The sequence below is a fragment of the Eumetopias jubatus genome, unplaced genomic scaffold, assembly GCF_037043125.1.
Source record: "Eumetopias jubatus isolate StellerSeaLion01/CBP00866 unplaced genomic scaffold, mEumJub1_p1.0 scaffold_16, whole genome shotgun sequence".
Taxonomy (NCBI): Eukaryota; Metazoa; Chordata; class Mammalia; order Carnivora; family Otariidae; genus Eumetopias; species Eumetopias jubatus.
Genome location: NW_028274822.1, coordinates 85,370,263 through 85,392,220, shown reverse-complemented (window position 1 = coordinate 85,392,220; position 21,958 = coordinate 85,370,263). Strand labels below are relative to the sequence as shown.

At 40.2% G+C, this 21,958-nt stretch overlaps 1 protein-coding gene across 2 annotated transcripts; it reads right to left on the bottom strand.

Annotated features, from left to right (window-relative positions):
* Nucleotides 1–581: 581 nt before the first annotated feature.
* PPP1CC (protein phosphatase 1 catalytic subunit gamma) lies at nucleotides 582–21,580 on the bottom strand. 2 transcript variants are annotated; one of them, XM_028116628.2, is made up of 8 exons: nucleotides 21,296–21,580; nucleotides 10,162–10,293; nucleotides 8,959–9,189; nucleotides 4,937–5,041; nucleotides 3,508–3,731; nucleotides 3,165–3,299; nucleotides 1,873–1,933; nucleotides 582–976 (listed from the first exon to the last, which is right to left on the bottom strand). In XM_028116628.2, the coding sequence occupies exons 1-8, from the start codon at nucleotides 21,348–21,350 to the stop codon at nucleotides 906–908; spliced, it is 1,014 nt and encodes a 337-aa protein (XP_027972429.1). In that variant the 5' UTR covers nucleotides 21,351–21,580; the 3' UTR covers nucleotides 582–905. The 2 variants fall into 2 exon arrangements, with proteins under 2 accessions (XP_027972429.1, XP_027972428.1); XM_028116627.2 differs by lacking the exon at nucleotides 582–976 and having other exon boundaries at nucleotides 1,015–1,933; nucleotides 21,296–21,576.
* Between the last annotated feature and the right edge of the window lie 378 nt (nucleotides 21,581–21,958).

The following is a 21,958-nucleotide window of genomic DNA, read 5'->3' as shown; positions in this document are numbered from 1 at the left end:
GTCCAACCTGCCTCCCTGACAGAGGAGCATGCTTAAGGGGGAAGATGTGGCCAATGTCTTAGGACCAGAGACCATTAGTGTGGACAGGAGACTGGACCCCAGCAGCTCTATACTTTTCCCTCCACACGCCACCACTGGCACTCTGAGGGAAGCCAGTTTTTGAGAGAAGAAAGTGCTTTGCAAATGACATGCTCTTCACTCACTTTTAATGTACTTTGAGAAATGAATATCCATCTGACACACTTGTGACACACGTAATATGACACAACACTGTGTTCCATACGAATCAGGGAATCGAGGAGAGAGCAAAGAACTATGCATGCAAACACTGGTGGCTGAGTCCTAAAACGAAAGCAGTTGTTCAGCTGAACCCAGACCAACAGAAAACTACGGATGCAGGTGACACCGCAGCTCACCAAGCCTCCCACCTCGCGAACGGCAGGGAGGACAGCCCCACCGGTACCACCCTACTTCAGAAACGTGCTTACAGCCCGGTCAGAACTCCGCAAACATGAGCATCCATATTATAATCCATCTTTGGAAAACAGACTATTTGAAGGAAAACAAAACCAAATTGAAACTGTGGTTTCCAGAGCAATTTATTCATTAAAATCTATTCAATATGCCATCAACAGTTCTCCTGTGTGTATTGTGCTGATAAATAGACACTGAGAGGATTTAACAAGTTCGTCGTTTAATAAGTCTGAATTCATTTTCACCACATGGTATTGTACACGGTCATCTGTTGAAACAGATTTCTTTTTAACAGATCTTAGTTTAAAAAAGTCATAGATACTGTGAGTTCTGTATAAACTGGTGGGTATTAAGTTAGTTCCTTTGTTTTGACTTATAAGCCTCAACTTCACCGCAGAATAAAGAATGTAGGCCAAAGAAAGCATAATCGGTCACTCGTATAGAACAGTATTGTTTCTATAATTTGAAGCTTTCTGAATGGACGGGTTCAGGCCTGATGTAACTGTAAAAAGATTACTTAATGAATAGACTATATGGAAATGGTACAAAATGTTATTAACTTTATAATCATTAATAGCTTAAACAGCACTATGTTACTAATTGCTATTCAAAACCAAAAACCTGTTTTTGAATCCCCAAGAAGGTGGCATGCGTACACAACCAGGCCACCTTGTACTTAGGGGTTTGTCAATACGTATTTCAACAGAAACTTTGGCTTTAGGAAAGAGTCACAAACATTTAAAATAATGGCTTTAATCATCATTTTGAGTATACGGTAGGGAAAGTGTGCTTTAATTAAATATACATCATACCAGTGATGCTGGCAAGGTTGAGTTAATCCTAACGTTGATAGCTATAAAAACTAGTTTGTACATGACAAGACAATGAGAGAAAAAAAGCAATCCCTTTGAAACAAAATTTAAAAAAAAATATGTTCACAGTGGTTTGTATCAACAGTATGCATTTTATGACAATAACATGTACAGATTGAGCACCCTAGGGCTCTCTTTATATCCTAAAGAAAACGAGCATTTACATTATTCATGGTTGAACTGAATTTTAAAAAGATCAATTGTACACTTACCCCTTAGACAGGATAAACTGTTCTGGGGTGTACAGCTTTAACACCATCATTAAAGTTGTTTGCAAAAGGAATACAGAATTAAAAAAACAAACATTTTTTCTTGGGAGTGGAGAGTCTTTCATTTGCTGTTATAACCAGCAAATGCCATTCATTAACTCAAAAAATGGAAGGGTGGCCCCACAAACACACTATTTGAGCAAGCTGACCAATACACATTACAGTTTTAAAAATGAAGGTTATATACTCTATGTTACAAGTCCCAACTAGGCAGTGTCAAAATGACATCTATTTCTTTGCTTGCTTTGTGATCATACCCCTTGGAGGTGTTACAGGTCTCGTGGCATTCGGCTTCTTTTTCTCTGCAGGTTTTAAAATCTGCAAAGATTCAAAGGTAAGTGCATTTTAGGAAATATTCTCGACCCCAAATCTTAAGATTTCTTAAATCTCACTCAAATCTTTTGTTCAGAAAGGTCTCTGACCATTTAAAACTGACCCTACAACTCTTGAAAGCCCCACTAACGTATTAACGTACCATGTTAATATGTTAACATGTAAACATTTTGGTAATAAATGCTATGATGAACAGATGAAATGCAGGGACAAATTATTTTGCCTCTGGATAAAATGACAATTTTCTGAAGTCAGTTCTTGTAGTATCTCTAGGCTATCCCCTCTGACACGGGGGTGGGGTGGAGAGTAGTCTAGAGCAGTGTTTCTCAAACCCACAGGGGGCCCTCTCATAATCTCTGGGAAGCTGCAAGTTCTCCCTGATAGTTGGTAAAACAACATTTACCTGATGACTGCCACTTGACTTCAGTGGCTTTACTTATGATTATGACTGGGCTACCCTGAAATTGTACAAGTTTAATTGTAGTAAGAGAGCGAGAAAGAGACTCAGACAGACTTTATGTGTAAATGATACTTTTGTGCCAAGTGAAGGCCAAATGATGTCATGGTGAATCAGTCTTGTGGAAATTAAAGAAAAGTGGTGGGAGAAGGGAGTAATCACACAGCACATCTGGCACATGGCAGTTAGTTCTATTCTCACATACAAGCGGGGATTTAATTTTAGCTGAACATTATACTGACATAAGTTTTAGATTTATAGTAAAGGAACTATAAGCATGAGGAGCCAATAAATTGTTTTTTTACCCCATTTAAATAATGTAAAAAGAGGGCGCCTGGGTGGCTCAGTTAGTTGAGCGACTGCCTTCGGCTCAGGTCATGATCCTGGAGTCCCGGGATCGAGTCCCGCATCGGGCTCCCCGCTCAGTGGGGAGTCTGCTTCTCCCTCTGACCCTCTTCCCTCTCGTGCTCTCTATCTCTCATTCTCTCTCTCTCTCTCTCAAATAAATAAATAAAATCTTTAAAAAAAAAAAATAATGTAGAAAGAGTTAAATTCAACACAGCAGGAAAGGTTCTCTGACAACTTTTTTCCCCTTAAAAGGGGTCCACTGATTACAGAATTAGGACAAACACTTGTATGGGAAATTAAAAATTTAGTCTACTCAACATAAATGAACAGTAGGCAGAAAAGAGCAATTAAAAAAAAAATCAGTAAAATTTAGACATAATAGTAGGAAACAGTGTTGAAAGCATCCTCTACCTGAAAAGAACACATTAGAGTTTCGTCCACACTCATCATGGCACCTGCATTGTCAAACTCTCCACAATAATTGGGTGCAGAAAACAGAGTGACCAACTGCCTCTTTGCAAAAAATTCATATCCATCTTCAACCACCTTGGAGAGAAAATGTTTTTAGAGTAAGTAGGTGTAAACTGCAGGTGAGTAAAACCACTTTTCAGTTTCCCATTGAGCCTGATATCCTACAGGTCACTTGCAGAGACATTTTGTATGAATAAGCAATACCTACCCACTAAAATCAACAAGGAGAATCTGTGCTCACACACATGCTCTTAAGTGTACATGTAAAATTCAAAATCAATACCTGGTGGGCTCTACATATAAGATCCAAATCATGCTTATGGAGAAATTTTGCAACCACTTCTGCACCAAATGTGAAGGACACTCCTCTGTCATTTTCACCCCAGCCTAAGACATCTTTATCGGGGTCAGACCACAAAAGATCACAAAGAAGACCTTGATCTGGTACATCAGTTGGTCGCATAATTCGCCGAATCTGCTCCATAGATTGAAGATCTGGTGATAAACCTATTAAATGAAAAAAAAAAAATGTTTTTTTGAAGAAAACAGAACTTCACTGTAACAGTTCCATTTGCTTACAGAGAGACTCAATGACTAACATGGAGGGCTTAAATCTATGGTTATGATTTTTTTTTTATGGTTATGTTTTCTTATTTAGCTTTGGTTTAAAATAAAAAAAATTCAACTGAAAAAGCACTAGAATTTATTACATGCACCAATTTGTGAGGCACATATGTCTAAATGGTATATGGAATCAGTTACCTCAACATACAGAGCCCTATAAAATTAAAATCCAGTGATTTATAGACAACCACTCCTCAACTCCTTTGATGATAATAATGAACAATGTACATTCTAGATTTTATTATTGACCATTTGTAATGACTGGGTGTAGAAGGTGCAGATACTCAGGTATGATGTAGCTTTCCAGGAAACCTGTGCTGTCCAAGGACCATCAAATCTATCAGACCAGCTCCAGTGTAGCTGGCTTTCATCTGAGTTTAAAATCACATGCCCAGGGGTACCTGGCTGGCTCAGTGGGTTGAGCCCACTGCAATTCCTGATCTCCAGGTTGTGAGTTCAAGCCCCACGTTGGGGGTAGAGTTTACTTAAAAAAATAAAATTAAAAAAATTTTTAAAAATCACATGCCCAGCTCTACCGAAACCAGCTGAAGTATAGGAGGGCAGGGATAATGGCTTTATTAAAATACATTGTGTTGGCTCTTTGACAGTTGTCATTATAATTTCTGACCATGGGTGAAAAGAAATCCTTTTCACAATTACTATTTAATTATGTTATACAAAGCACAACCATGGAGAAAAATAAAATCGCTTTTGAAATCCAAGTCAGAAAAATTTCTAAAAGGAGAGGACCAAAAACAGACCAAGGAAAGTCTACTCACATTTTCAGTATTCTGGAGAATCTATGATACAGCATATTAATCGCTCTTCACTTTATATTTAAAAACACTTTCTGCTCTATTTTCAAGTTAAACTGTTACAGAGCCTAGAATTCCCTGTAACAAATCAATTTCTTACTTTAGATTTCTATCCAAATGATCCTGGATGCACCAGAGCGGACCCATGGTGTAACACATCAATAAAGGAGAGTCACCTGACAGAGAAGTCATCCCAATGACAACTCAAATGTCTAAGTGTACCCCCTTCAGAAGGGATCAAAACCTATTTGCAACTAAAATTAGCCCACATACCTCCATGACAGCAGAATATCTTCTCATCCACGATGGCTGCTATCGGTAAACAGTTAAAGCAGTCTGTGAAAGTTTTCCATAGTTTAATGTTATATCTTCTTTTACCTGTGAAAATTTTAGGATGGTTAAAAAGACCGGTGTTCTGTAGGTTCATTCTCTTAGGACAATTTCTCCCAAAGTAAGGTGCTAATTACTTTTAAGTAAACAAGAACTATGCTTTTATTAAAAATTCCCTGGAGGATAGGTTTAGCAGATCTAGCTATACTTTAAAATCCCACAGAAGTTTGAAATCAGAAAATCCCAAATGTAATGATTAAGGATTATCATTAGCTCCCAATAATTATTTGGTAGCACAAACTCTGTTTGGAACCTAGCATGTTTTGTTCAATCTCAACCAGAGGCAATTATGAACAGCTTACACATGTGCCATTACCATCTTCCTTCTGAGGAAGCTTCTGACAGTTAACACCCCATCCCATCTCCTACTATCATCAAGAGCTTACTGGTACCAGATAATTCCCAGCCCTACATACTCTAGTAGCAGGCACACCAGGATAACTGTTCTTAACACTGCCACAAATGCTGAGAACGTTCCCCACAGAAACGATGTTATAGGGTGGTTATATTCCCCTCACCAGCCCCTGTATTCCCTGCATTCTGGAGTCACAGTGTGATTTGGACATAAGCATGACTTTAAGGTACTGTTCCTGCAAGCAAATTACATTGAGTTAAAAACCTACTCATAAATTCTGGAAGCACAAATCCGTCTGAATTGGGTTGAGAATAGCCCAACTGTGGGGCACCTTGTCTCCTGCACCTCCATACCAGAAAACCCAAAGATCAAAGCACAATCTTCATTCCTAAAGCCAAGTTTGTCCTTCGTCTCCTCTCCTTTCTTATTCTAGGGACATCTACAGATTTAAAGCTGAACCTTTTTGGAAAGTTTATAGACTGGCACAAGCAGCAGGTTCCTGAACCACACCTTCCACTCTACTGCAAATCAAGTCAGGTATGGAATTTAGCACAGGGTTTGGAATGTAATGCAAATTCAACAAATACTTGACTTTTCCCTTTGCAAAGGACTGTCGTCTTTCCTTCTAATAGTTTGTTTTTTCTATGACTGGGTATAAATCTCACCATGGTTCACCCTGTTTTGCATTTCTTTGGAGGTCACTAATTCCCTATTCCTTATCTTCCTTCACTGGAGGGTTCTGGAAGCCAAACAGAATTCTTCTCTACAAAAGGATGAAAGGGAACCTTTTACTTAAAAAGTGAAATAACAGAAGAACAAGGCTGGGCTGGTCCTAACCTTCAATCATAAAAGTGATTTGATTCTGTCTCCTATTTTCCTCTGAAGCCTATCTCTGAATGACCATCCAATGGCTTGCTTGGATTTTTCCTTTGCCCACATGCTGCATTTGCCAGTGCCAACGAATCCTCTTCCTTTTTGAAGTCTGCTTTGCTCCCTGATTCTTTATTCATGCAACACACTTCAGTTTGTCTTGCAGATTCCTTTGCTACTTTTGCTGGCACCTTCAATAAAAATTAGGATTCTTCCACCTGTTGCCTCGGAGCATCTTAACTAAGTCCTAGGGCCCTGTTTTCTGTTCTCTCTACACTTCCTCCCTAAGGTCACTTCAGAACAGTAAGAACATCTGGCTCCAGAAAGGTTTAGCCTGGATAACTGCCAAGGTCTCTTCCAGCTTCCAAATCCAGGGATTCTGAGCCAGAATCCCTAATGCAGTTTCCTATTACTACAGATCAGACAGCTCTGGTATCAGGAAAGGATAACACACATTCACATTTTATCTAACAACAGATTCCCCAGCTTTTCCAGGACTACACTCTTTATAAAAAAGTTGGGGTGGGGGTCGGGGGGAGAAGGAGTTGCTTGTTATACTTGTGAAATGAGCCTATCACCTAAAGCAGTGGTTTTAAATTGTTCCATGAAAACCTACATTTTAATAAAGCTTCTCAACTGTAACTTAAAGTAAAATTTTAATAAAATTATCAACAGTTTTATTAAAGTCTGCAAACCATCAATCGAAAGCCACCTATGTCAAGGACACTTTTCTGCCCACAAGTAGATTGGATGGCAAGTTATACCTGCCTGACGATGAGGGGGTGAGGGGAGCTTGAGCACAAGGTTAATCAGTAAGTCTTGATGACCAAACAAGAAACCAACCAATGCTGACCATCTAAAATAATTTTTAAAGTCTTCCGCATTAAACAGAAACTGAAAACAACGTCGCTAATATCCTCACTTGGATATATGTAACAAAGAGATTATGTGGATTGGAATTTCATCAATGAAAACATCAAAGTACTTGCTTTTCTTAACTTGTTCTAAAAAGTAGCACCTGTAACAAATATCCAAAACACAATTTATAAAACTTGCTGCCTCTCATCTCACTACCTTAAGAGAAATAACTGCTTTACTAGTACTTCTCTGATAGACTCATTGTCAAAATCAACTATCTTTCCTGGGGCATCTGGCTGTCTCAGTTGGTAGAACATCTGACTCTTGATCTTGGGGTGGTGAGTTCAAGCCCCATATTGTGTGTGGAGATTACTTAAAAACAACCACCACCACCACCTTTCTGGCCACAGACTCAGTTGCCCTAGTCAGTTAAGAACCCGTAAGATTTTTCTTTGGTGATCCCTCCCCACCTCATTTTACCAGCTGGGTCTCAGGGCCTCAGACCAGGCAAACATACAATTATGGGAGAGGGTGAGAGTAGGAGAGCTAAGTCTAGAAATACAATCTTTCTAGCAGTGCACTTCTAACAAATGAGCTAGCTGAACACATTTATGTGGAACTGCAATGGAAAAACACCACATTACAGGTTATGACTATAGTCTGGTGGGGGAGGGCCACAGTGACAATGCTTTACTGGTCTTGTTATCATCACTGGCCAATGTAGTAACTCAAATTCCTTAACCACTTCTCTCCTCCCTGCCTGAAGACTCTCCTAGCAGAAATGATAGGCACAAAAGGATGGGGGTAAGGACCCAACTCACCCCCCCTTAAACATTTTATACTTATTAACACTACAACAACAACAACAACAATTCCACCAAAACTGGCAATTTTTAAGGCTTTAAGAATCTTGTTTTTTATCAATTTACCAACTCAAAGTGTACCTTCAACTATACAATCCAAAATGGGTCATAATATGTGTAAAATGTTACACAAATGATTTTTTTTTTGTTTTTAATTTTGCTTTCTCCTTTCAGCACATTTTAGGATAATAACTGCCATTTGTCCTGGGTGTACATGTGCCAGAAGGAAACACACACACACACACACAAAATCATTTGTATATTTAAAGATACCATTTATGTGAAATAACCAGAAAAGGCAAATCTACAAAGAAAGATTAGTGCTTGCCTATAAATTTACTAAATTTACTAAAAATCACTGAACTGTATACTTAAAACAGACCGATTTTATGGAATGAAATTATCTCTCAATAAAGTTGTTAAAAACAAAACTATTTATTTGGACAGGTTCTCAGACCTGTACTAAGAATTAAGTTCAACAATGATCTTAAAGAAGCCACCACTGTGACCATTACTTCTTAATCTAATAGTCACATCATAAAAGAATCTAGGGAATTATTATACTGTAGTGGCAGTGTTATATTTTTACCGTGAGAAAAAAATAAGAACAAGTTAATGAAACAGAAAATGATAAGATTATGGGGCGCCTGGGTGGCTCAGTCGTTAAGCGTCTGCCTTCGGCTCAGGTCATGATCCCAGGGTCCTGGGATCGAGCCCCGCATCGGGCTCCCTGCTCCGCGGGAAGCCTGCTTCTCCCTCTCCCACTCCCCCTGCTTGTGTTCCCTCTCTCGCTGTGTCTCTGTGTCAAATAAATAAAATCTTTAAAAAAAAAGAAAAGAAAAAAAAGATAGATTATAACATTTCATCTAAACACTCACAAATCCTAACAGAAGTATGTGCAGTTTATGACCAAGTATCTCAGTTTAAGTAAGTCTTCCTTAGAAGTAGAAAGTACTTACATTCATCATAAAATCCATAAATTCTATTGATGCTGGCACATTCATGGTTTCCTCTGAGAAGAAAAAAATTCTCGGGGTATTTGATTTTGTAAGCCAGTAAGAGGCAGATAGTCTCCAGGGACTGCTTCCCCCTATCCACATAGTCCCCAAGAAACAGGTAGTTGCTTTCTGGCGGGAAACCACCGTACTCGAAAAGTCGAAGCAAATCATAGTACTGCCCGTGGATATCACCTAGAAGCAAGAATTTAGTTACACGGTGCCCTCATACTTATTGTTCAATCCACTAACAAAGTTTTGGAGAGACATTCTTTAAACATGCATTGCATAATGGGATTGACCTCTAATAATGAGAGTTAAATTTGATGGCTAACCCTAATTTCCGAACTTGTATCATGTTTTAGTTCAACCGAGCTTAATAACAATTTCAAGCTTATGTTTATGTCCAGAATCTCACACAAAACAACTAATTAAGAATTAATTTTGTGGAAAGGATTATTAATGCCTCAGCAGGCCGGCCTTCTTGCCAAGTAACATGGCTTTCCTTTCAGGTCGGCTGACCACTCTCAGATCTCCGGCAGCTCAGCCTGCAGGTTACTGTGTCAGGAGAACTGCTGCATTGCTAGTGAGTCCCAGACGTGCACGAACAAAGGCACACACACCACATCCACCAATTCATTCAGCTTTCAATTTCCCCCTGCTAGATAATGCCAAAGAGCATTTAAACTTTAAAATCATACATATAAGCTTTATCAATGTAGTCAAATATGCTAGAAAATTTAGCATTACTCAGATGAACTTCAGTTTTTATACAGATTATCTGCATCTATCATGTAGAAACAGACTACAAAACGGCATCAAGGAAAGTCTATTTTTAAGCATAACCAGTCTTGCTTTAAGCTTAAGTGTAATTCCTATATATTCATATAGTTCAGACCTTTTCTTAGCTCTCCGGTGTCATTTCTTTCCTTTCTATTGCAATGTTTATATTCCTTTAGTGAAATAATTTTTAGAAAACTCGAAGCACGTTTAAGTAAACTTAAGTCCATTAGAGGTATTAATTCCAAAACTAAAATCATTTAAGTAGTTCCAGGTTATTCATAAATAGCAAATGATTCTGCTGGCTAACACAAGGGCATCTATAGATCCTCGAGTCACTTAATCAATTACATAATCAAAGGCAACTGTTCATGTGCCAAAACCTACCACATATTTTGAGTGGTGCTTCAAGTTCTAGTAGGATAGGCTGACTGAGAAAGATCTCTCGGGACTTTAAGCACAGTCCTCGGATTTCATTCTCCTGTAGCTGGACGTTCTTACCAGGCTTGGACCCTCGCACTGTACGGGAGAAAAACTCCAGTTAGTCAAATGAAGTCAAAATACAATTTAACGCGTTGGTGGTATAGTGGTGAGCATAGCTGCCTTCCAAAATACAATTTAACATACAAATTAAAAATATCTGAGAAGCACACGTTTTAATAAGGAGGAGACAAAACCACAGTTTAACTGGCTTTCTGGCTGACTTTATTTTCATAACACTTCTAAAGAACATGGTTTTAATGTCTAATTATAATTGTAAAATCTTAGACAGGATTTCATCGATTATTTAGTTGCATCTTCTATACTAAGTTAAGACTTGTTACAGTATCCTGAACAAGGGGCCACACTCTGTGTGTGAATACTGTTAGAAGGGTGGCTCAGTTGGTTACGCAACTGCCTTCCGCTCGGGTCATGATCCTGGAGTCCCAGGATCGAATCCCGCGTCAGGCTCTCTGCTCAGCGGGGAGTCTGCTTCTCCCTCTGACCTTCTTCCCTCTCATGCTCTCTCTCAATAAATAAAAATCTTAAAAAAAAAAAAAAGGTATTCCTTTTGTTACTTGCTGAAATCAGACTGGTTGTGGCACAGTCCAAGGCCTCAGTTTTGCATCCCAGCCACAAAAATCGGCCTTGTTGACCTCCAGCCTGCCCACCAGGCCATCTCTTTTTGCGTCCAGTCCTGTCTTCTCTTCTCCAGCCTTATAAATGAATTAGTATTTGTACAGCAGGAGATTTGAGATTATCACGTTACTGAGTTGGTTCTAAGGATTGTTTTAAAATGTGAAATTGGAGGGGCACCTGGGTGGCTCAATTGGTTAAGCATCCAACTCTTGATTTCGGCTCAGGCTGTGATCTTGAGGTGGTGAGATCGAGCCCTGTGTCAGGCTCTGGGCTCAGCGAGGGGAGTCTGCTTGAGATTCTCTCTCCTCCTCTCCCTCTGACCCCCCAAGCCCCCTCACACGCACGTGCTCTCTTTAAATCTTTTCTTTTTATTTTTAAATATTTTATTTATTTATTTGACAGAGACAAAGCAAGAGAAGGAACACAAGCAGGGGGAGTGGGAGAGGGAGAAGCAGGCTTCCTGCTGAGCAGGGAGCCTGATGCAGGGCTCAATCCCAGGACCCTGGGATCATGTCCCGAGCTGAAGGCAGACGCTTAACAACTGAGCCACCCAGGCACCCCTAAATAAATAAATCTTTTAAAAAGTAAATAAAAAATTAAAAAGGTGAGACTGGAAATGCTCTGAACCCTCCCCCCATCAGTGTTTTTCAGAGGATGATTGGTATTTCCTCAAGAGTTCTATGAAAAAATTTAAATGTCGTTTGCATTTTACTGAAACACATTTCAGGCTCATTGTACATACTGTACATATTTTGCTGTGCAATCTCTGGGACTGCATCTGTGAATACAATTATGCCCTTACAGGGCAAAGGATGTCAATGAGTGCTGTAAGGAAGGTTTCCTAGTAATCTGAACATACAAAACAAGAAAAGGGAGAAAGGTGGCTTGTTGTTAAGCATCTGCCTTCGGCTCAGGTCATGATCCCAGGGTCCTGGGATCTAGCCCCATGTAGGGCTCCCTGCTTCGCGGAGAGCCTGCTTCTTCCTCTCCCACTCCCCCTGCTTGTGTTCCTTCTCTCACTGTCTCTGTCAGATAAATAAAATCTTAAAAAAAAAAAAAAAAAAAGGAAAGAAATACTGGTACAGCACTCCATGTTGCCCACATCTGAGTACCCCTGAGTTCTACTCACTATCAAAGTAAAGCACTCCAGCCCTGTAACAGTTCATTTATCAGCAGGTAGGCAGGAAATGAAATTCTGTTTTGCTTCCAGTTATAGCAGATTAGACAGTCACTAAATACAGATTAAAGAGCACTGAATTGCTAATTTTACTTTATCTTTACAGTTCTAAAGTGGCCTGCTTGCTGGTAGGGTATGGTTAAATACAGGGACTGATTATTCGCAACTTGCAATCGGTCTTAATACTTGTTTTGTACAAAAGATTTATGAAAGCAGGCATTCTACGAATTAGAACTGAACCAAAATCACAGGACCAGACTAAATATAGAATGTCAGGTTACATCCTTCAACCATTAAACCCAATATAAAGTGATTTAGTTTTAGCAAAACCACAAAACCCATCAGATTAAATTATTGTTGCTAATTTAAATGTTATCAGTTTTGAAGGCTTTATATTCAACTTATAAAATCATTCAGCCTATTAAGTGAATAAAAGCAGTAAGTTTAACTGGCTTGTATCTAGCTTTGTTCTGTAAATATCTAATGTTACAGGGTGATAAAAAATTACAAATAAAAAACCTGATGTCTGCTGAGAATTTTTTTCCATTAAATATGGCTGGGTCCAAGTTTGAGAAATATTGTCCTAGGCAAAGCCATTTTTCAGCCTGAATAGCCGCCGAAACCCTGAGTTCTCTTAAGAGTTTTGAACAGAAACCCAACACTGTGTAGAGGGGTTTTACTTTTTCAATGAAAGAGAGTACACAAGAAAAGATGACAAGAGGGAAGGGCCAAACTCTTGAAGCACACGATGAAGAGAAAGTGTTGAAAGAGCAGTGGAACTGGTAGCCAGCCCCAAGTTTCTGTACTGGTTCTATAGCCTTGAGCAAATCACTACTTTGGACCCCAAAATATGTAACTGAAGTAAACCACCGCCAGTCTCCTTCTGATCAAAACATTATGAAATGAGAAGCAATGAAGAGGAAAGCACAGTGATGATAATTTTCGAGGGGAGATATGAGAGACACATCTATAATACTACAGCAACTGAGCAATAAAAAATGGTTTTTCTAGAACCACAGTAATTTTCTCTCCTGACACACACAGTACAGAACTCAAGAAACACTCCTGATAGAAAGACGGTGGGATTCCTGCTTCAATGGCCAGAAAACCCCAATCATTAGCAATTACACCACAAGTCAGCCAGAAGCTTGGGCAAACTGCCCAGCAGGAAACTTTTATTTTTGCATAGGAGGGGACTCCTAGAAGCTTCTGGTTTTCAACCTCAATCTTTTTCAGCAGAGCCCCACATTTGTGAATGAACAGTCCACCTTAAGTCTTTCAAGAAAGCGTGCAATAATTAATCTACACCTATATGGAATGAAGGCTGTACTTTTAATATGAATGCTATCATTAAATTGATGCCACCGTATTAAGTCAATGTTGCTAATATAAGTATTTACTGGTTTTGGAGGCTCCTGACTACCACCTTTAGACATAATCTATGATAGTTTTCTTATTCTGTTTTCCTGTTTGTCCTCTGAGTGAAGTGTACAGGTAAGTAAAAAGCAATATTGCTTGCTAACAATTAAAAAATTGTTCTTAATGTGCAATAAGGATTAAATGCAGTTTTTCCAGAACAAATCAAGATTTTATATCTGAAGAACAGTGCTCATTAAAAACATGGTCCCAAAGCTTCTTAAATTCCCTAGAATTAGCTAAAGCAATAAAATTATGAAAATAGAAACTCTGCCAAAACCCTCATCTACCAATTGGCAAATACCCGCTCATCCTTCAAGACTTGCCCGGGAGAACCTCTCCTATCCACCTCCTCTCCTCTCCTAAGCCTAGTTTACGCTTTCTGAAAATGCTCTCACAACGCTTGGATACCACTCAGCACACACCATACTTTGTACCGTAAATGCCATTTTGCTTCCACCTACTCATCTGGACCCTCTGGTAGGCTGTAAACCCCAACACCACACGACCGACTCTGCAGTGTACATGCCCACAGCCAGATGTGGCAGGCGCTCAAAATTTGTTGTGTGAACGAAATCTGGATAAATCTCTAAGTACTGAGGACATGTGATATCAGAATTAAACATGTGTTCCAGACCACATACTTTTGATTAGCAAAAAACCTGTCTGTGCTTTAAAGTTAAAAAAAAGCAAGAGTGTCATTTCCTATCAGCCTTTAACAGAATATTTTTCTAGTTGCAAAAATTTAGGATTACTCTTAAATTTCATGTTGAAGATGATCTAACAATTAGAAGATAAAGATTTCAAAATGGGTTTTAGCAGTTCAGATAAACACTAGCTATTTCTTAAAAATGGCCACATCGGCCAATAGTTCATAAATCTACTTCACTATTTTCAACGTCCATCAGATAGAATTACTTACTAGTTGCAGCTAACATTTACCAAGCACTCATCATGTGCTGGGCACTGCACTAGAGGGCTTTACATTGCCACTTAATCCTCACAACAATCCTATGAAGTTAGGCTCTGTCACTTCTGTTAGTTTGGGAGAGGTTTGGTGACTTGGTCCAAGGTCACAGAACTTATAGGAACACCAGGTCCCTATGAACTCTAGGTCTAGTGGTGCTGCCACCATACTACTACCCTACCAACGAAGGATTTGTTCTTCTTTAACTTCCAAACCAAGGAGTTTTTATAGGACAAACCACCAAAACCCTAATATATGGTCACTGCTTCCTAAGAAAATTCTGAAATGGGATATAAAATCATAAAGCATCCTTAAATGAGAAGCATCAAATCAGAACTAAATTAGGCAATCTGTTTAAGACTATCAATACTTATTAACCATGCTTCAAACATTCAACAGAATAGTTGCAGAATATCTACCAGGTGCCAGACCCTCCGATGGATGCTGGGGATACCCTGGTAAACAGGACGGACAAGAGCCTTGTCCTTTCTCTTGTGGAGGACACAGAAAATAAGAATAGGTAACTGCAGCTTGTTATAAATGCTATGACTAGAACTATCCCTTCATAAAGATCATAAAACTACAAGTTCACCTTAAGGATAGTATCTTCAATACCATTAAAAAGACAACGGCTTTTTAAATAAAAACATCTCTATTTTAAACGGAAACATCTCTAGTTACAAACAGTGCAGCTCTACTTAATAAATATCAGTCAATACTTACCTTGAGGTTTAAAGCCTCACTGTGCTCTGAGCGCAATGGGAGAAACATGCACAAAAAGGAGACCCTTGGTAGGAAATTCAAGAGTTGTCACATGTTACCTTCCTAAGTAAGTAGCTGTGGTAGTTCAAATAATAAATATCAAATTATTTCAACAATTGCCAAAGGAATCCAAAATATTCAACAAATAAGAACTTCATTTTCCAGATGGGAGTGTTTTCTCATAAATCCAGATACTAGGCAATGCATTGAAATCAGTAGCCATTGTAAACATGTGTAGGTTAGTGATCATTACTAACACTAGTTACATTAACATACCAATTTAGAGCTTAAAACAACTTGTGAGTAAAAACCTTTCTTTAACTGGCTAGAAAGATTCAGAAAAATGCATTATGACTGTCAACAGCAAAGGCTGTTCTGTAGAAACTTATATACTTATCTGGCAAATCACTAACATGAGCATATGATAAAAACTACCACGCAATTTTATCAAAAACAGACAAAAACTTGAAATAATAAAAGAATGTTATTGGTGATTATTTGCAACGCCAGCTTTTTCTCACAAGCAACACTAACTTTTCTGACAGCCTGGCTACAAGCAGAGATGAAAACTATGCAAAGAAATTTAAAACTACTTTGGGAATATTTATAAATAATAAAAAAGTATTCTTCTTGCTCTTTCATTAAAAGTCGCTTAATTGTTGAAAGTCTTATTAAAAGGAACAGCATACACAAAAAGAAAAGCTCCAGATGAATTATAATGAAGTTTTAGAATCTAAGAATGGCACAACCAGCATAAAAATAGGCTGATGCAGATTTTGCTGTTTTAAGATAATCTTACTTAAGTAGGTGGTAATCTTGAGAATACTGCACATCATAATCATTTCCATGACAGAATCAGTAACCTCACACTATAGGACAGATTTAGGGAAGGAAGACCTCAAAACAAGACAAACAACAGTGAATATCTGCAACATTAAAACTTTCCCACACAAAACTGAGCTCTTTCCTACAAAAACTATAAACCACAAAAATGTTATCAAGAATCACTTGGTTTCATTACAGTAAGGAAGACTTCCCACTTTTGGACTACCTGAATTGTTTCCGCACCACACACATCCTCATTCTTGACTTTCCTAACTGCTGCTGTTATACTTTGTGCATTTATTTTTTTACTGAGGTATAAGTGACACACAATGCAACAACAGTATATACTTGGGACATTTAGAGGGGATACCAATTTTCTCAAGACAAATACTCAGGATACAGTTGGAAAACACCACTGTTCTCAAAGTACCCTGAGCTTTCTACACCTAATGTGAAACCAGTGTACTGAAAAATGTTTATCTTTTCAGTCTAACAATCCATTTTGATATATTACCACTAATTAGACTTGAGGTTCTGACCCTACATTTTATGAGTAATTTTCATTTTCATAAGGCATCAGTGACACCCACTCTGGGCACCAGCAAACCCTAGAGTAGCGGAGACATTGGAGGTTTCAGGTAATCAATCGAGACCTGTAAGTAAATCATCTGTTCTTACATGCTTCGATACAGGGGTCTGATCCTAAATCTTAGTAATTTGTCCTAGAATTCCATAAACTCCAAAAATATGAAATCTTTCCTTATTCATCTTCAACAAGACTCCCATTTTTAAAGTAATTCACATCAGAATATTGTCTCCTTCACATTTCAAACTTCAAGGTCTTCTAATTGCCTTGATTGTAAATGAAGAGAAACAGTCAAGCTGGTATAAAATCATTATCAACCACTGCCCTGCTTCAGGATCAGTAATCCTCACCTACCTCAAGTAAACTGACTGGCACAGGCACATAATTTGCATAACAGGTCAAAGATTACAGGACTGCAGTATCAAAGACATGAAACAATCTCACCGGGGGCGCCTGTGTGGCTCAGTCAGTTAAGCATCTGCCTTTGGCCCAGGTCATGATCATCCCAGGGTCCCGGGATGGAGTCCCCCATCGGGCTCCCTGCTCAGCGGGGAGCCTGCTTCCCCGCCACCACCTGCCACTCCCCCTGCTAGTGTGCTTTCTCTCTGTGTCAAATAAATAAATAAAATCTTAAAACAACAACAATCTCTACAAAAAACCTCTACCTTTGGCAACAGATTACTAATGCGTGGCCGGCACCACCTCCATTTCACCAGCTGGGGAGAAGGAAAGCCTGGCTTCTGTTCTTGTGGCTCGCATTCCCTCAAGCACAACATCATGACACACACCACCCTGTTAGATTTCACTGATGTCCCCTGCTACTGACAAACATGGGGGCACTTCAGTAATCCTCTCCATGCTGTGGTTTAGGACTGGTGCAAGCTGCAGATCATGTCTCTGAGATCCTTCCCCTCCTACCTCATGGGAGAGGATGAGGCCTACTACTGACATGTGGCGAGGGGAGGGAAAGGCAGGGGGCCTCAAAACACAGACTTCTTGCAAAGTAGGGAATTAGTAACACAAGCTTTGATGATAATGTCTATCAACAAAATGCCCTATGATAATTGCTTCCAAGAAAAGCCTCTAATTGTTAAAATTATCTGACCTATTTAAAAAATAATAATTGCAGAATCCTCATTAGAAAAAAGATTACTTTTGTTTTCTTTGATCAGAATTTTAAGAACTTTTTTTTTGTCCTTTGTATGATCTTCAAAACCAGGCACTGCTGCTTTTTTAACATTAGAATATAAACATGTTTCATATTACACCAAAAAGCTAAATACATGGGTGACTTAAATTTATAGTTTCAGAGTATCTGAACACTCCCTACTTTCAGATGAACTCTTACACATCAGAGGATTATAGTAGTAGATGCTTTCTGAGGGCCAGGGTGTAAGTCATATTTATTTTATTATTATTATTTTAAAGATTTTTATTTATTTGAGAGAGAGAGAGAGAGAGAGAGAGAGAGAAAGCGCACGCGCGCCCACGTACATAAGCTGGGGGAGCAGCAGGAAGAGGGAGAGGGAGAAGCAGGCTTCCCACTGAGCGGGAAGCCCATATGATTCCAGGGTCCTGGGATCACGTCCTGAGCGGAAGGCAGGTGCTTAACGACTGAGCCACCCAGGCGCCCCAAAAGTCATATTTAAATCACTAAAGTAAGTAGAACAATTATGCAGAGCCTGACAAGGTCTTGCAGTTTGACAACTGTCATCTTCAGAGAAAAGATGCTTTTTGCAAATCAGGATGTGAAATAAGTTACAGGGCCTGCTACGTAAGGAAAAGTACTAGCCATCTCTACTCCCCAAACCTGGTCACTTACAAAGTAAAACTCTACCCTCTTACTTTTCTCCAACATGGTAGGAATATCAGACCAAATCAACAGCTGGCTTATTTTCTCTCTAAATCTCCTAAGTTTTACTGTACAGTTATTTAAAAACTGAATGTTAAACTAAGGAGTTTCAAGTTTTATCATCAGCAAGGCAGAGCTTGGATAAAGCTTCCAAGGTGGGTCACCTAAGTGATGCCTCGCTTAAGAAACTACTTAAAGTTTAGACTAGAAAAGAATTGCAAAGTTGTAGTCCAAATCAACATGCTGGTTTTCTTAAAGACCTCACTATGAGTTGCCTTTTTAGTACTGTTACGAGCCACTTCTCAACTAAGCTTGCACAGTCTTCAAAGACAATTCTGAACATACAAAAACTATCACAAAACTCATATGCCATTTTCAGATATGCTTACATCTTAATTAAAATTTTTAGGGAAAAGGGTTTTGGGGGCATTACAAAAAAAGAAAAATCACAAAAAATTTATTATCAACATCTTCTAATACAGATGTGTGTGAGTGCGTGTTATCTGTATCCTCAATGGATCATCTTCAACTGTTTCTCTGCCAAATTAACACCAATGAGAAAAAAGCAAATTTAAAGTATACAGTATTATGCAATTAGCCCATTCCAGAGACATTAAAATGCAATGCTTTACATTTTCAATGAAAAAATGATACATTAAAAAATCTGGTTTTCAAGTGCAACATAACACGTAAAGAACTATTAAGAAACGATTGATCTCATTTTAGAGTGATCCAAGTTTATCAAGATAAATTTCTTAGCATGATTTAAAAAATAAGACTAAAATGAACAAATCTGTTATGTGAATACAGAGTTGTAAGCAACACAGGTCTTAAGTTAACAAGACTTAAATGGTTTTAAAGTTCTGATGATTCTAATCAACATAGATTCCAATTTGTTGTTTCCTCAGTGAAATAAAGCCCATCAAATCTCTCCACACATAACCCTGTACAAATATGCAAAAGTTAAAGACTTAAAATGAAAATATTTAATAAAAAGGTCCTTTCTTACTGCAAACTCTTTTAATCGGTTTCTGGCTGACTGTGGCCTCATAAAAATCAAAGGACTATATTAGCTTGCATGAAAATATATGAAAAATATAGTTCTTATAATAAATGCCAAGTACTGAATGACAAGGTTTTCACCCGTAAATGCCACTGACATCTCAAGAGCATTTCAGGGGACTTTATAGACACATTCAGACACATTTCTTTTAAGAAAATATAAAAGCAAAAAAAAAACCAAAAAACAAAAAACACCCCAGGATGGATGAAGATATTTTCAGAAATTTCATTTTAATGACTTAATTTAAAAGATCCGCAAATTCTAGTACCAAAGCTGCCCCAACTGTTCTTGCTCTGGACTCCATCTCTCAAGCACTTACAGTACTTTATTTTTTTTAAAGATTTTATTTATTTATTCATGAGAGACACACAGAGAGAGAGAGAGGCAGAGGGAGAAGCAGGCTCCCAAGGAGCAGGGAGCCCGATGTGGGACCCGATCCCAGGACTCTGGGATCACGACCTGAGCTGAAGGCAGACGCTTAACCATCTGAGCCACCCAGGCAACCCTACAGTACATTATTTTAGAAGAACAGTATAAAGCCAAAAAGCAGTTAAAACTCAGACAAATCTTCATTATCCAGCGTCCAAATCAAGAGATTTGAATCCTTCCAAAGTCTCAGAAAAAGACATTAGCATTAGTAGACAGGCTTGGGAATTCGGGTGCGGGAGGCTCGCTTCAAAGACCCCCTTTAAAATCCAAACTTCATCTGCATCCCACATCAATATGAAACAATTGTCAGGCACCTCAGGAGTCTTAGGTCAGACAAAATTAAAGCTTTCTTTTAACTTCTGCTTAACCTTCCTTCAAACATAAGGTGGGTTGAATGTAGCCAAGTTCTAGCGCCCGGCTGGCTTTGAAACCTGTCACTAATGTGTGACCTTGGTCAAGTGACTTAACCTGTGTCTTAGTTTCTTCTGAAAAACGGTAAAAAATAACAGCACCCACCTCCCAAAAGATTGTTGGGAGAATTTATGAAATGTGTGTAAACTGCTCTAAAAATGTCTGACACACAGTAAGCGCTTTAGAAACGCTGAGTATTGCTATGAATGTAATTATGAGATGGGCGCAAAGCGCTTAATACAGAACCTGGCACATTGGAAAGATAACAAACTGTCCCCATCGCTGGTTTCATGTTCAGTGGCACGTTCAGAAAAGAGCGCGGAGACCTCTTCAAGATAAGGATAACTTAAGAAGAGTATCTGGGAAGGCAGGAGCGGATGGGTTCCGACATCCTCAGGAGATATGAACGTTCGTCACCAAATAACAAGAAATGGGCCGTCCGACCCCAGCCCCACACAAAAAATAACATAGGAAAGAAGCCCCCGAAGCTGGTGGAACCCACAGCTCCATCAAATTGCTTTCCGAGAGGGCGGGTACCAGAAAGTAAGGAACACGCGGTCCTGTAGGGCTGACCGGGGGCCCCCAGCCCTCTTTCCTCCAAAGGCTGGTCCCGCTTGCGGGGCGCAAGGGGGTACGGACCGGAAACGTGGGGGTGGGGAGCGGAGTTTTCAAATCTCCGGGAGCAAGGCTGCACCTCCGCGCAATGAATGAGCGGCGCCGGAAGGGTCCGCGGGTTGGGCCAAGTGCGCGACCCCGGCCGGCCTCCCTCCGGCTGCAGCCCCTGGCCCCACGAGCCAACTCGCGGGGCTCACTCCCCTCCGCGCTGCAAGCCCAACCGGCCTCCCAACTTCCCCCTCCCCCGCGAGTCCCCGAGGCCGCCCGCCTCCCCTCAGCCCGTCCTCCGACCCCTTCACCTTCCAGCAGCCGTTGGATAATGCTGTCGATGTTGAGTTTATCTATATCCGCCATCGCCTTCCCACCGCCGACCCTCCCGCAGCGGCGCCGCCGCCGGCTCGCGCCCGGGACTCACACCTCCTTTCCCACGCCACGAGCACAGGGGCGGTGGTGGCGGCGGTGGCAGCAGCCGCGGCGGGTTCCCCCCCCAACCGCCCCGCTCCCTGCTTCCTCCTTCTCTCCCCACTGGAACCACGAGAAGAACAAAATGGCCGCCGACTCCTCAGCCACTCTCGGTCGGCGCACGGATGCGCGCGAGGGAGTGCAGCGGCCCGGCCGGGACTTCTTTATGGGCCATAGGGCGCGCGGGAGGGGGCGGGACCAGAGCGCGGAAGGGGGCGGGGCCAGAGCGGGGGAATGAGGCGGAGACGGTTGAGCGTAACTGCAATCGCGCGCGGGATCCCTCCGCCAAACGGGCCGAGCAAATAGGCCCCCTGGCGGGAGCGGGAGCTGCAAAGTTGCACGCGGGAGTTGGAGATGAGGGGGAAGCTGTCGCTGTGCGCTCGTAGGATTGTAGCCTCCGCCAGATATTGTTCATTAGGCCGGATGTTTGCCGACTTGGCAGTGTGAAATTCCACCGGCAGAATTCTGGGGTCCTGTAATTTACGCCTTAAGATAAATCT

Excerpts from the sequence above, each read along its gene's own strand:
- PPP1CC (XM_028116628.2), bottom strand. The coding sequence starts at position 21,350 with ATGGCGGATATAGATAAACTCAACATCGACAGCATTATCCAACGGCTG. Across the intron at positions 9,190-10,161 it reads AGCACCACTCAAAATATGTG|GTGATATCCACGGGCAGTAC; the intron begins GTAGGTTTTGGC and ends TCTTGCTTCTAG. Across the intron at positions 1,934-3,164 it reads CTCTAATGTGTTCTTTTCAG|ATTTTAAAACCTGCAGAGAA; the intron begins GTAGAGGATGCT and ends GAATCTTTGCAG.